At 34.9% G+C, this 15,194-nt stretch overlaps 1 protein-coding gene and 1 long non-coding RNA gene across 2 annotated transcripts in view; both read right to left on the bottom strand.

The window, feature by feature from the left end:
* Positions 1-382: 382 nt before the first annotated feature.
* Positions 383-3,151, bottom strand: LOC120353286. The gene is made up of 2 exons (XR_005572274.1): positions 2,892-3,151; positions 383-662 (listed from the first exon to the last, which is right to left on the bottom strand). It is a non-coding gene; the product is annotated as an uncharacterized LOC120353286 (long non-coding RNA).
* Positions 3,152-4,171: 1,020 nt separating this feature from the next.
* LOC120353284 (ankyrin repeat and MYND domain-containing protein 2-like) overlaps positions 4,172-15,194 on the bottom strand; it is a 32,770-nt gene continuing 21,747 nt past the window's right edge. The window contains exons 5-6 of the mRNA XM_039436404.1: positions 12,972-13,104; positions 4,172-8,051 (exon numbers count right to left, since the gene is read on the bottom strand). Coding sequence (XP_039292338.1) covers positions 7,626-8,051; positions 12,972-13,104 — 559 coding nt within the window. The 3' untranslated portion in view covers positions 4,172-7,625. The remainder of the gene's footprint in view (positions 8,052-12,971; positions 13,105-15,194) is intronic.

Here is a 15,194-nt window from a genome sequence, read left to right as displayed (position 1 = left end):
TCGCAATGGATGAATTCTATCTACATCCACTTAATTTCTATCATAGTACATTTTCACATCGAATAGTTTCCAAAATGAATTTAAATTTTCATATTTGGAATCGTAATATGTATATAAGAGATAAGCAATCAACAGTTTGAGAACTATATCATCGAAGTTATGTTCAGCTACCCAAAAAACAAAGTAATACATTATAGCACGTCTGGTAAATAAAATTATATAATTTTGAAAAACGAGTTGAAGTCTTGAATTTCACTTCAGTCAAAGTGGGTGGTAGGCTTATTATTTTTCACTAAAATTAATTCAGTCTTGACATAAAAAGAGCTAGTCGTTTAAATAATAAGAATATACAGTAGGCCTACATACATTTATAGAAGAATAGTAGCGTAAAAATATTTATTTTTTTGTTGAATTCTATCAAGAACTGAAATTATTGGTACGGTAGTGTCATAATTACATTTCCAGTGGGACTTTTTGCTGGTTTCTTTAATTTTTCAGACGAATCAAAAATATTCTGTACAATCCAAGTAAAAGTTAATTTTCACCAGGAGTTATCTTGGAAGGCCGGCTTACACTCTTGAAGAGGCAAGATTCATTTCAGAAGTCTCACATTCTTTGATTTCTTTCCTGTATCCATCAGTCAGGAATCCAAAGCAGGCAATCTGAAAATAAAGGTAGCATTCTCAAAAACAATTTTCTATTTTCCCACATTACCGAATTATTTATTTCTATTTTATGTTTATTTCAATTTTCATGTGTATTGTGCACATTGATATGAAGATTTACAAAATGTTGTGTTCCTTTCTACTTAGTGCTTATATCAATTTTCATAATGTAGGCCTAGTGTGCACATCAACATGAAGGTTCAAAAATTGTTGTGTTCATTCCAATGTTGTGTTTTCTTCAATTTTGATGTGTTCTGTAAACATTAATATGAAGGTTATTGTTGTTTCCATTTCTATTAAATATACTTTTTTCATTATAATTTTTTTTCAGATGAGTGTTCATACGTTAACCCTTCCTCAACGTTCAGTTAACCCACCCCATTGGGTTGACTGAAAACTTAACCATTTTCCAAAAATCTCAATTTTGAACAAGACACAATTAAAAACTTGGGCATAACAATTTTTTCATAATCTTGAAAGAATACCGAAGATACTTGCATTTATATAGATTTACGCTATCTATAACCAACAGATTTGTTGATTTTCCAAAAAATATTCTAGTAACCCAGTCTACCCTACATGTAAATTAAGTCAGATCCAAACTCATATCTTATTATTGTGGGTGTGTTGTACCATAGCCACCTCTAATACAAGGCCCTGGCCTAGGATATTGCAACGTCGCAGCGTAGACCTAGAATCTACAACATGATTGGTGGAAAATATTTAAAGAAATACCAGCTGATCTTTTCACCAATCATTATGTATTAGATTCTAGGCATACACTGCGACGTTGCAATATCGTAGGCCGCGGCCTTGTATTAGAGGTGGCTATGGTTGTACAAGATGCTCAAATTCCAACTTAAGGCCGGGACACACTTATTGTCATGCAGCGTTCCGATCCGACTCATGTCCGATTTTTCTAAGGTGTGGAGGAGTGAAGGTAGTACCATAGAGAAACAATAGCGTAAGTAGATATCCCATGGTATAGGGAATTTATGTCGCAACTTTTACTGTTATCTCAAGCCGATTACTGTCGGTTATTGTAAATTTTTACTGTTTTGTTGGGGTGATAGTGTATGAACGGCACAATTTGAGAGACTACCAGCGTCACACAGCTGCACAGGAAAGAACTACATGAACTATCGGCTTGGGATAACAGTAAAAGTTGCGACATAAACGCCCTATACCATGGGATATCTACTTATGCTATCGTTTCTCTATGGTAGTGCAGATTTGATAATATATTATGACGGACAGCGGGACAGAGGTGAGGCTTACCGCATTCAAGTCCATTTATCTGTTTTGCTTTCATACAGTCGTCCGCCTGTAGGCCTATGATCGGATCGGAACGCTGTATGACGACAGGAGTGTCCCCGGCTTTATACGATCGAGATACAGTAACTATAGTATTTTTAATGTTGGGCTACTATTGAATATAAATAAAAATAGAATGTTTATTTCTATTTTCTATTTCGATCATTTTCCAATCACTTGATATGGCATTATATAGCCGAAATATGTTGTGAGTAAACAATAAAAAAGTTGGATTTCTCTTTTATTATGTAGGTATATAGTAATTATAGTGTCTGAGTCAGACACACACAATCCAGATCTCTGGTCTTGACTCATAAGGAGAGAAGTATGAAGTAATTAAAACACATAAATGAAAGGAAGAAATATCCAAATTCTTGATTCATGAGTCATGTTATTTTCATGTAGGACAGTAGGCCTATATCTATCATTCGATATAAGTTAGGCTATCATTTATATGATCAAGTCTGGCATTATAATATTCAGAGACGCCGGGTTCGAATCCCAGCCCTGGAAAGATATTTTTCTCGGGGCACTCCCGTGTTTTGGAGACACATGAAACCGCCGGTCCCGGCTGCCTACTGCCTATAAAAGCAGTCGTTAGGTCATGTCAGAGGCCCTGAAATTGATCAGTTGCGACCTGAAATCTCGGACACCAGACCTGAGCCAACCAGATCACTTAATATTATTTTTTTTATTCAATACAAATATAGTTATACAGTATAATAAGGCCTACACGGTCGTTACGGTACCGACTTCCAATTTCTCTACCACAGGTAGCAGATACCGGTACGGTAAATGTATTTCCGTTAGAAAATAAAGTAAACTTATTGATCATTATAGATCTAATATGATTTATTTATATGATCAATTAGGTAATAAAAACTCTAGATAAGATTTTAGAGTTACGCCTACCTTTTTATGAAGCTGCAGCTTGTCAAAAACGATCTTCATATCAGAAACAATACAGTAATAATAGCCATACGTCGCTCTGCAGCAGCTATTAGAGAGCACGAAAACCTCCTTCAGATACTAATTGGATAATGATTGCATGCATTTAGAAAATAAAACTGTAATACATTAGGAAAACTGGATAATTGAGCAAGATTTTAGAGATTGACAATAGGTCTGCAAGAACCGACATGAAAACAGGTAGTTTTGATAACGAAACGAACAGACGCGCAGTCTCACGTGAAACCCTGGGAAACAGGTAGACAGTGCCTTATTGATTTTTATCAGTAACTGTTAAAAATAGGCCTATATTATTCTCAGACTTATTTCTCATTGTAAATTAATTGATATATCAGTCTAAAATCCATTATTCATCAGCTTATTATTGAAATATTACTGTTTTAATTTGACAATTGAACAATTTCTTGGCCATTTACCCAAATCCAGTATTTGAAGCGTCTTTGGATACAGCGCGAAATTCAAATACAGATGTGTAGGCTATGTACGCAAAAAAGGATTCTCAGGCCCGATTGCACAAAAGCATGTTAAATTTCATTGTTTAATCATGATTAAATGTCATGAGAACTAATCATAGAAGACTCCATTGGAATAAAGCATACCCTGATTGGTTTTCGTGACATTTAATGTTTAATGATGATTAAAAGTTAACTGACCCAGGTGAAACCGGGGGTCAAAGTGCCTACGGTACGTACCGTATGTTACCGCAGGCTACTTCTTTTAGAACTTCACTCACTCCTGTATTGTATACTTATTACTGTACTGTATAGTTTTGAAAAACGATGCGATTCAATACTCATGATAATAATGCATTATTTTTATGCATACAGTACACAAACGTGAATACAGTACCTATCATATTAAAATTGTTAAGCAAGTACGGTAACTAAAACTACCCTATCTCAATCCAAGTATTTCAGTAATGTAATGAGATTGATACCGAGCAACGCTATTTTTTAATTTCTACTTATAAAGTAATGCAATTCACCAAAGCATCATAATTTTTCAACAATTTAAGCTAATAGTTTAGATGTATTTCTATCTTTTGAATTCCGGTACCGATTGAAGCATATTCATGGAATGTCCAAAAATACTTAGTAGGGTTTGTTATAATAAGAGGAATAATGATATTATTGAAGTAAGACACGTTTACAGGCTTTTTTTTCAACAGTTTTTATTATCGTACAGTAAATTCAAATAACGTAAAATATTTGTTTTTTATACGGTAATGTTCAATCAACAATTCTTGACCAATCTGGAGCATTTCAGAACTGAATGATTATTACATGCTCTAATAAACGACATTATAAGGGTTTTCTCTCGTAGTCGGCAAACAATACAAGTTAGAGAGAATACTCCATATTCACAAATTTATACATGGACCTGTTAAAGAACATTGTTTTAAGGAGCTTCTATAACAAGATCTATAAAAACCTCGTACGTAGTATTTATAGTCCTTGTTCTATAATGCTGTAACACATATAATGCTATAATGCTATATAGCATAATTATAATGCTATATAGCATAATTATAATGCTATATAGTTCTATAATGCTATAACACACCGCTGTTACCTGGATTCAACAGACTACCGTATTTGATTATTGTTTACAAAAATTAGCCAACAAAAAATTATTTTCCACAGACTACGAATTTGAAGAAAGTTACTGTACACGTAAAATGAAACATGTTTATAGATAAGATTTATAATTGAATGAAAAACATATCTAATTCGAATTTTATATTTTCTTACAACTCAAGAATCAATAAGCTATTTCTTAAAATGTATTAATTCAGGGCTACTTTCTTGTATTTATAAAATATAATTATAGAATTTAATTATTTACATTAATAGACATAGAGAACTTTTCAACCTGCGTATATCGCCTTACAATCTCCGTCCAACAATATCCGTAAATGAATCTCAACCATTACCTTTGAACCACACAATGCAGTTCTATCCATTTGTAGAAGACAGTTTGATTACATTGTTCATAAGCTTATAAATGTGATACCTGCTCTTTTTATAACAGATAATTTGAATGGAAGACTTCTGAGAGAGATAGATTTATGGATTGCTTCTTCACATCCTAGGATAAGTGATTCTTTTAATATTGTAACTAGGATAAGTTCACAATCATTCAAGAATGTCTGCTTTTTATTTTATTAACTCATATTTTCTTACTTTTTTCTACTTTTCTTCTTTGTAATTTTTTTAAAATTTAGATGTTAATAGGAATCCACCAATTTTATTTATCTTAGAAATAATTTTGTTTTTAGTAACACTCGGCTCCTGCGCTCAGGTAGTGTTTTCAGGGACTTTCCGTAAATAATAATACTATTCTACTTTTAACTTATTTTGTTAATTGTCAATTAATTGTATTTATGTAACTATAGACATTCATGTATGCATTGTATGAAGGAAAATAAATTATTGATTGATTGATAGTATCCTTTAAAATTGATAAAATAATGAAACAAGAATAAAAATAGTATTATTGTACTATAATTATATTTTATAAGCTCTTTATTATTCCAAACCTTACTGTTATGTTTCTATACACAACCTAATCTGCGCAAAATAGTTCCTTATTGCATAGTCTTTATAGTTTATATAAATTGAAAAAAAAACTATAAAACTTTATATAGTTTACGATAAATTGATGAATTAAAATAAATTTGTCAAATTGAAGAGTTGAAAAGAATTTCTGGAAACCATGAACGAATAATATGCTTTATTTAGTGTCACAATACTGTTTAATATTTTCCACCATAATCATGTTGCTATTACAGATTTGTGTTATTATTACAGAGTAGGTACAGGTATACAGCTATTGCAGAATACGAAAAATAAATGAAATACTTATTGAAAACTGTTTATCAGATAGACAGAGTAACATATATTTTTTGAAATTATTGTAGTCCATCTTCTAAAATGAGATATATTTCTAAATAATATCAATTTGGTCCTTGATTCGGACGGTAAGCCATATCTACCCATAGCCGATTAAATCAGCTTACAAATTTTGGTCAATTTAAAATCGTTTTTACCATATTCATCATTATTTTAAATAATTGATTTCAGTAGATACTATACTTCTACAAACCCATATAAATTATTGCATTGACTATAATCTTAAAACAACACAACCTAACAATTATTTAAAGCTTAACCTGAGTATTTTATAATAATCTGTCACCTTCAACCTTCAATACAATCTTGTAGATGTAAACAAGAATATGAATTAGATATTTTATGAAAGAGAATATAATACAATTGAGTTTACAATCTCATTCTCCAAAAAGGCTGTAATAAGAAAACCAAGGAAGACTGTCATTCAAGAGGTAATTAGGTAATAAAACCAGAATTGAAGTGAGTTACCTAACTACAAAATATCGGTGAATACAATCTGCATTTCTAAAATAGACACAACAAAATTGCATCATTCAAATTAATTTGACAGAAACAAACTATGATAATCCTAATAAAAAATGCACTTATATTAACTGGTTAGTGAATTTACTAGAGTTTATTTTCATACTACAAGTTATTCCGTTCCAAGAGAACAGTTTCATATATTGCATTTGTTTTCAAACTAAGTCAATGATAAAACATAATTTGATGTAACATTGAAAATAACAAGTTCATTGATATTGAAAATTACAATATTATTTTGACACGCGCTGATGGTAAGAATTGATTGCAATGTCTATAAAGGTCTTCTATAGTCACTGCACATTATACAGGTAAGGGTTGATCATGTGTATTGACGTTTCTTGGTATTACCATAGAGAGACAATAGCGTAAGTAGATATCCCATGGTATAGGGCGTTTATGTCACAGTTTTCAATGTTAACTCAAGCCGATAGACCATGAAGCTGTGTGACGCTGGTAGCCTCTCATATTGTGCCGTTCATACACTCTCACCTCAACAAAACAGTAAAAATTAACAATAATCGACAGTAATCGGCTTGAGTTAACAGTAAAAGTTGCGACATAAAAACCTTATACCATGAGATATCTACTAACACTATTGTTTCTCTATGGTATTAAACACTCCCGCACAAGAAATTCTTGAATGCACCAACTAAGGTCAAGTATCAATCAGTTGATTTGGAGTTGAACATTAAATATTTAAAAAGTTACACCTAATTTATATTTGTTTCAATGAACCTGTACCTATGCATTCAGGTTCTGTACCTATGCATATGCAGAACGAGGTCTTTATCTTCAATCAATGTACAGTGAATAACTTCCGCCTATGAATGTGGAAGATCAATACGTCTTGATGTAGGCTACAATAATCAATCTTACAGGATTTTCTGCATCTAATTACTGATTAGATCAATTGACTGATTGTTCTAAGAGTGTTAAACAGTAATAGAAATACCAGACGACATGATTGAGAAATAATATCAATTAACAATAAAAATATGTGATGTTTTGGGGGTTATCTTTGGAGTACAGAACACAGCTGGGCACTTCTAAATAGACGACCTAATGCCGGCTGCACGTAGCCTACGTTGGATAAAATTTTAATCGTGATTAATTCTGCGAGAGCAAATCAGAGAAGCCGTCTTTTCAAAAGACGGTTCTCGTGGAATTAATCACGGTTAAAATTTAACCGGCTTTTGTCGTGCAACCGTGCCTTAATAATATTAAGTTAAGTCAAGTTAGGTTAAGATTGCTTTGTTGTGTCAGATTTTGTCTCTGTTTTGTCATCAGTCGTCGTAGATGTAGCAGATACTGGAGTGCCACCTTCAGTCGTAGAGGAGCCAGATCTTGGAGTACTACCGTCAGTCGTAGAGGAGCCAGATACTAGAGTGCTACCATCAGTCGTAGAAGAGCTAGATACTGGAGTAGCCGTTGTGGAAGGTCGTTCACACTCCTTTTTGTGCACAAACCAGTGCAGTCGCTGACATTCGCGGTCGCAGTACTGCACTTTTTTGCACTTGGAGCACTTTTTGAGTGCGCCATTCTCGGCGCAAGTGACACACGCTGACACATCTGTGTCTACGAAGCCGCGCTGGCCGTTAATGGCCGCCGTTATAATGGCCAGAGCCGACGCGCTCTCGCCATCCTGTGACGCAAGGCTGGTTACCAACTGTAATTCAACAGAAATACAATTAGAGGCTAGTTCGATTTAGTCGTAAGAAATATACATTTTTTGGACTTGAAATTGTATGTAAATCAAATCATGAACTCTACATAGCCTCTGGACTGTTTATTTTAAATCAAGGTTAAAAGCAGTTTTGGGCAAATGCCTGTTGTTTACATCTGGACTGTATCTATTGCCCATGAAAAAAATAAAATAAATGAATGGAAACAGCTAACATATTGGCCCATAAGAATAAAACCAGAGCAAATGCTCATGAGCAAAAGCATTGAGCATAAGGTTTTGCTCATGAGCAAAAGGTAGAAGCAAAAGCATTTGCTCATTTTGATATGAATAAGCTTTACCTTATGCTCCTGAACTCTGGAGCAAATGCTCACGTATTTTAAAGATTTTTCATCAGCTGATTCGCTTTTGTAGCCTTAATTGTATTTATAGCTCACGGAAGCGCTAAATATGCAAACAGGGGGAACCGCTTGTGTTTGCGTCGTCTGCTCTGTTTTCTATTTATGGATACAGTTTTAGGTTAGTTTAGTTTAGAATTTTGAAATAATAGCGTGAAAAAATGTCATCTCTATAATAATCTTCAGCATATTCTTATAATATCAATAGCCTTCTTATAATCGTCTACACTCTCATATTCTTAAATGCCTATTTCCTATTTTGTGATGGCTATCTTTATAACAGGTAGCTTTTGTATTTATTCTTTTTAGGAATAATGGTGATATATATCATGGTTGAATCTAAAAGATTCAAGGGGTGAGGCTGTTCCTCCACGTGGTGCCCCTGGACCAACTGCATACGACATGATTTCGAAAATGGATACTCTTCGCGCTCTCAAAGAGTTTCACCAAAGTTTTATATTAGCAGTTGGAGAACAAAATGCAGCCAATACAGGTGATACAAGAATATATGCCTCTAAACGGCCCTTGTCAGGGCCACCCCTTGTGACAATCTCAATCAATATTGAGGGCTTATCTCGTATTAAGGAAGACATACTTAGTAATATTTGTAAGACACGTCGATGTGATGTGCTGTGCCTACAAGAGACACATAGAACTGATGCTCAAAGCAGACCCAATATACATGGCATGGAACTGGTTTCAGAGATCCCTCACAGGCAATACGGTAGCTGTATTTTTGTCAGAAATGACTTGAAAGTGATATCCTCATACGCAACAAATAATAATAACATTGAAATAATCACATTGGAACTATCTAACTGCACAGTCACATCAGTGTATAAACCTCCAGGAGTCGACTTTGACTTCAGCAGCACCCAAAATTTCAACAACAAGGAGTGTAAAATTGTAGTGGGAGACTTCAATAGCCATAGTGAGAAATGGGGTTACCCAGTAACAAACGCAGATGGCGAGAGAGTGGACATGAAGAGGAATAGCTACAAAGCTTGGCAACTCATTAGGAAGCTGAACTGTGAGAGTCAACCAAAAAGCCTCCATACAAATGTTTCTCCTAAGCAAGTGGCTCACGTGTTGATTGAGAATGGTAAACCTGTGAATAGAATCAGGCAGAAGAAAATCATAAGATGTCATAATAGAGAAACCAACATCTTCCAGGTCCCACTGAGAGTAGATGAAATTGAATCTGCATTAAGATTACTGATGCCTCGCAAGTCTCCAGGCATAGATGAGGTGTTTAATGAGCAACTCCTCCACCTTGGCCCTGCAGCAAAGATGTGGATCACAGACTTATTCAATAACGTCATAGTCCAAGAGCGCATACCTGCAATTTGGAAGAAATCAAAAGTCATTGCAGTTTGCAAACCTGGAAAGGACCCTGAGTGCCCAAAATCCTATCGACCAATCTCACTTCTGTCCAATTTGTATAAACTTTTCGAGAGAGTTATCCTCAATAGAATATCTTCTCTTATAGAGAGCAAATTAATCCCTCAACAAGCTGGTTTCCGCCCAGGAAAATCATGTACAGGCCAAGTACTAAACCTGACTAAATACATTGAGGATGGTTTCCAGGAGAAGAAGGTTAGTGGCATGGTTCTGGTTGATCTGTCAGCAGCGTACGACACAATTAATCATAGACAACTCCTTCACAAACTATATAATGTGACATACGATTACAGTTTGATAAAGGTTATCCGCTTGATGCTCACTGATAGACGTTTCCAAGTCCATATAAAGAACAATTGTAGCAAGTGGTACAAACAAAAGAATGGACTACCACAAGGAAGTGTCCTGGCTCCTGCCCTTTTCAATGTTTTTGTGAATGACCAACCTATTGGAGACAGCACAAAACATTTCATTTATGCTGATGACCTGGCAGTAGCAGCCAAAGGAAACACCTTTAAAGAAGTCGAAGACAAGCTGAATAGTTTCATTCCAGATTTAGTCAAATACTACAAAGCAAATCTCCTGAAGGTGAACACAACAAAGACTGTAGTAAGTGCTTTCCACCTCAGAAACAAGAAGCCCAAAGGGAGCTTAAAATCTTTTGGTCTGGCCAGCAGCTGACACATGTGGCAAACCCAACTTATCTTGGTGTTCAATTGGACAGAAGCCTGACATTCAAAGCTCACTGTGAAAAAACGAAAAAGAAGGTCAACTCCAGAAATGCACTCTTACGCAAGCTGGTTGGGTCTGCCTGGGGTGCTGATGCTCACACCCTGCGAACAACAGCCTTAGCCCTGTGTTTCTCCACTGGTGAATATGCTTGTCCTGTGTGGGGTCGCTCAGCCCATGCTAAGAAGGTAGACGTGGCTCTCAACGAAAGCTGCCGGATTGTGACTGGCTGCCTAAAACCAACTAAAACTCACTACCTCTACCAACTGAGTGGGATAGCCCCTCCATCAATCCGGAGAGAGATAGCAGGTAGGGCCGAGCGAACTCGCCAAGCTAATGATGAAAGGCATCCAATGTTTGGCCATACCCCTGCAATTCACCGTTTGAAGTCCCGTCGCAGCTTTCTAACAGAGACACAGGAGCTGGGCTCCTCAGCACCACAAGAAAGAATTCGACTCTGGCATGAGGGTGCAGATGCCACTGACTCAGTGCTGAGGGAGCAACTGCCAGCAGGAGCAGAGCTACCGTACAGTAAATGGAAAACTCTGAACCGCCTTAGAGCAGAGTGTGCTTGCACTAAAGAAAACCGCACTACTTGGAGGCAGATTGATGATCCTTATTGTGACTGTGGAGACATCCAGTCAGATGACCACCTCCTAAAGTGCCGTCTTGCACCAGCATGCAATCGACAAGACCTCTTTAATTTTAATGACGAAGCTGCTATAACAGTGGATTACTATTCTAATTTAGGCATATAATACAAGTATAATCACCTGACACGAACGAACGAACGAACGATCTAAAAAGAGTTTTATAGTTCTACACTATTGTTGTGATAGTATCTGGTATAGTTTCCTCTTCCTCATACGAATTAGTTGAGCCATTTTACTATGAGCAAAAGGTGATAAGCTGCTCTAGACTAGACTCACCTTTTTTGAAGCATTTGCTTCAAAATTTGAGCAAATGCTCTAGTTTATTCATACAATTTTGAGCAAAAGCTTTTACTTTTGAGCAAATGCTCAAACTATTTTTTTGATGAGCATGAGCAAAAGGTTTTGCTCACGTTTATTCATAGAAAATGAAGCAAATGTTCCATATTTTAGAAGTATGAGCAAATGGTCAACTTTATTCATATGACCCATTGACAACTTGATTACAAAAGATAATGTATAAGCATAGAGAAACGATAGCATAAGTAGATATCCCATGGTATAGGGCGTTTATGTCGCAACTTTTACTGTTATCCCAGCCGATAGTTCACTCAGTTCTTTCCTATGCAGCTGTGTGACGCTGGTAGTCTCTCAAATTGTGCCATTCATACACTATCACCCCAACAAAACAGTGAAAATTGACAATAATCGACAGTAATCGGCTTGAGATAACAGTAAAAGTTGCGACATAAATTCCCTATACCATGGGATATCTAATCATGCTATCGTTTCTCTATGGTATAAGTCACAACTTGATAATTATTTTGAAAATTCAAATGACAGTAATATGATAAACTAATTTGTTTGAAATTTATAAATAAACTTTAGAAATGGTAAACCAGATCCTGATTATAGCATATTAGGTAAAATGTAACAAATGAGAGAATGTTTAGATATTCCTTTTGTATTCCAAAAATGTCAAATTAGGAGTTGAATTTGACCTTCCAAGTCCAACTATAATATATCAATATTCACAGAAAACTTGATTGAATAATTGCAGAATATTATAAACAGGGGTCTGTTTCATGAAAGCTACAAGTCCTGTAATACAGGAGAATCACCATTCCAATTACATGCTCAATATAGCCGATAAAATCAGCTGTTCCTGTATTACAGGACTTCTAAGTTTTTATGAAACAGGGGCCTGAGTACAAGCACTAAACACTTGCAGCATAAAATATTGGGAATATTGTAACTTTGATATTTTTTATGAGACTTCAAATATCAATTTTTGGAAATAGAAATTTTCATTTGTTCATAATAACCTTTCTCGATTGATTTTTCTACAGGGACCATGATAATAAAACAAACAATCCTTAATTGTTACACATGATTCTACTGTACATTGCTGTAATTATTAATCTATCAATTTATGACAGATCTTTGACCTACAGTGGGAAACACACTTACTGATTCCTCGACGACAAGACACGACGGGAAGCTCTCCGATTGGCTGATTAGGTTAACGTGTCTGGAATCAACCAATCGGAGGAGAGCTTCCTGTCGTACAGTGTGTCGTGTAGTCAAGGTTAACGTGTCTGGAAGTGGTTAAGTGGTTAACGTGTCTGGAGTCAACCAATCGGAGGAGAGCTTCCTGTCGTATCGTGTGTCGTGTAGTCAAGGAATCGTAAAGTGTAAAAACGGCCATACATCACGTTTGTACCAACCTGTCTGAACAATGCACTCTCCCTGAACGTGAACTCCCGCACACAATCGCGAATCAGTCTGTCCAGATACTTCTCACCTCGAACTGGTTGCAAGATTTTCTTCACTAGCAGTTCAATCACAGATGGCTCACAACTGTAAACAAAACGAACCGATTAAATTTTCATGGGATTTCAAAAAGAATTCTTCAATAATGTCAACTAATTGACCGAACGAAGTGAGGTCTAAGATTCAAGTCGACGGTTTTGCATTTCTCTTAATGTTTAAATGTTTATATATTTATATGTTGCGCATTTACGACAAAACGCGGTAATAGATTTTCATGAAATTTGACAGGTATGTTCCTTTTTAAATTGCGCGTCGACGTATAAACAAGGTTTTTGGAAATTTTGCATTTCAAGGATAATATATAAGGAAAAAGGAGCCTCCTTCATACGCCAATATTAGAGTAAAAATCAGACTATAGAATTATTCATCATAAATCAGCTGACAAGTGATTACACAGATGTGTGGAGAAGCCAGTCTATTACTGTATTTGTATAAGGTCTACAATAGTTTCAATCAAAGACATTAAATAGGTATGCATCTTTAAGCTGGGTTTACACCACAGCTATTAACAAAATGGTTATAACTTAATCCTTATAGATTCTATTAGATTCAACGGAAGTTGACAAACACATAAATATGTTCATCATGTGTATGATAAGTTATGTTCAATCTAATATAATCTGAAAGGATTGAGTTATTAACATTTTTTTAATAAATTTGGTCTAAGCGCAGCTTTAAGGTCTTTGGTTTCAATATTTTGTTTTGCAGTCATGGTATTATTATGCATGCCCATCAGTATCAATATTCTCACATTCGAAAAGACTAATTTAATAGGTGAATAAAAATAAACAAATAAACTAAATAATGCTGGAGAAATTGTAATATTTTTTATTCTAAAAAATTAATTTTCATCAAATAGAAAGATCATCACGGAACTGGATGAATTATATCATATGAAATACAAATTCAAACGTGAACTGAGTTTGTTAACATTTAAAACAGTTGACATCTGGTACTTGTGGATGTGAATACTGCGTGAGGTCTACTGTTCACAGAACTACTAGTGATAATGTATGTAATCGATGAAAGATTCACGTACATTATTATTTAAAGAAACATTACTCTTCCTAAAATAGACATTAATTACTTGAAATCAGTGGAACGGTAACTAGAAATTGATAATGGTGTAACAACCAAATCCAGTGTCTTAAATCTCATAATCAACAGTCTCATTGACAAAAGCACAAGCCTAGACATCATGTGGGCATCATCCTCAACAAAAAATTGTGATGAATAAGTAGTTTCGACAATACTATCGTTTTCATTAAATATGGATATCTACCACAACATTACCTTCACAACACAGAAAGTTTTCAGTGGAAAAGGGCTGAACAATCAAAAATAGAATGAGGTAATAAGCAAGTACAACTAAGATAATAAATAAGTGTTATACACTATAGTGAGGTCCAAGTTACAATAGCAGTAGAGGAAGATAGGAGAACAGCATAGTCGATTCTCTGCCTTGCCACTGCCTTCTACAGAGGATCTTGTTTAATATAATCAATATATTCTATTCGTCAATAAAATATGATATTTCAATTGTTAAATAATAAATTTTCATAATAATTGAGATATATTTTGTTAATTATTTTTCAACATCGTAGTAAAACGATCTAGCAACGTTGCGGAGATAGTGAAGGTTAGCTCTAGTAAAGCGTAGGTAAATATTCATTGTCCATTCTTGTTTGAAATAAACAATTATATTTGTATTCTTCAAGAAAATATATTGTTAATATATATTAATGATCCAATAATACAATTTCATAATATTGAGGTTAGATATTTTGTTAATTTATTATATTTTTTACATTATTAAAAACGATCTGGCAACGTTGTCTGGCTAGAAAAGGATAGCGCTATCTGCTTTTTCGAATGATAAACAAGACAGCAACACCAATGTTGGTCAAATACTGCCAGAATAACGTGGACTCCACTATAGCCTCAAGTCTCTTAGTATTCTAGTATTTGTCAGTTAATCATTATAGTATTTGTCAGTTCATCAACCTAGTATTCGTTCCAGCAATAACTACTTCCATAAGGCTACCTACTAGCGTAAGGTTTCACATGCCCATACGCAATACCTACTATTACTTATAGTAATAGTAATAGTAGGTATT

This window comes from Nilaparvata lugens, chromosome 10, assembly GCF_014356525.2.
Source record: "Nilaparvata lugens isolate BPH chromosome 10, ASM1435652v1, whole genome shotgun sequence".
NCBI classification, from domain to species: Eukaryota; Metazoa; Arthropoda; class Insecta; order Hemiptera; family Delphacidae; genus Nilaparvata; species Nilaparvata lugens.
This window is presented reverse-complemented; position numbering and strand designations above follow the sequence as displayed.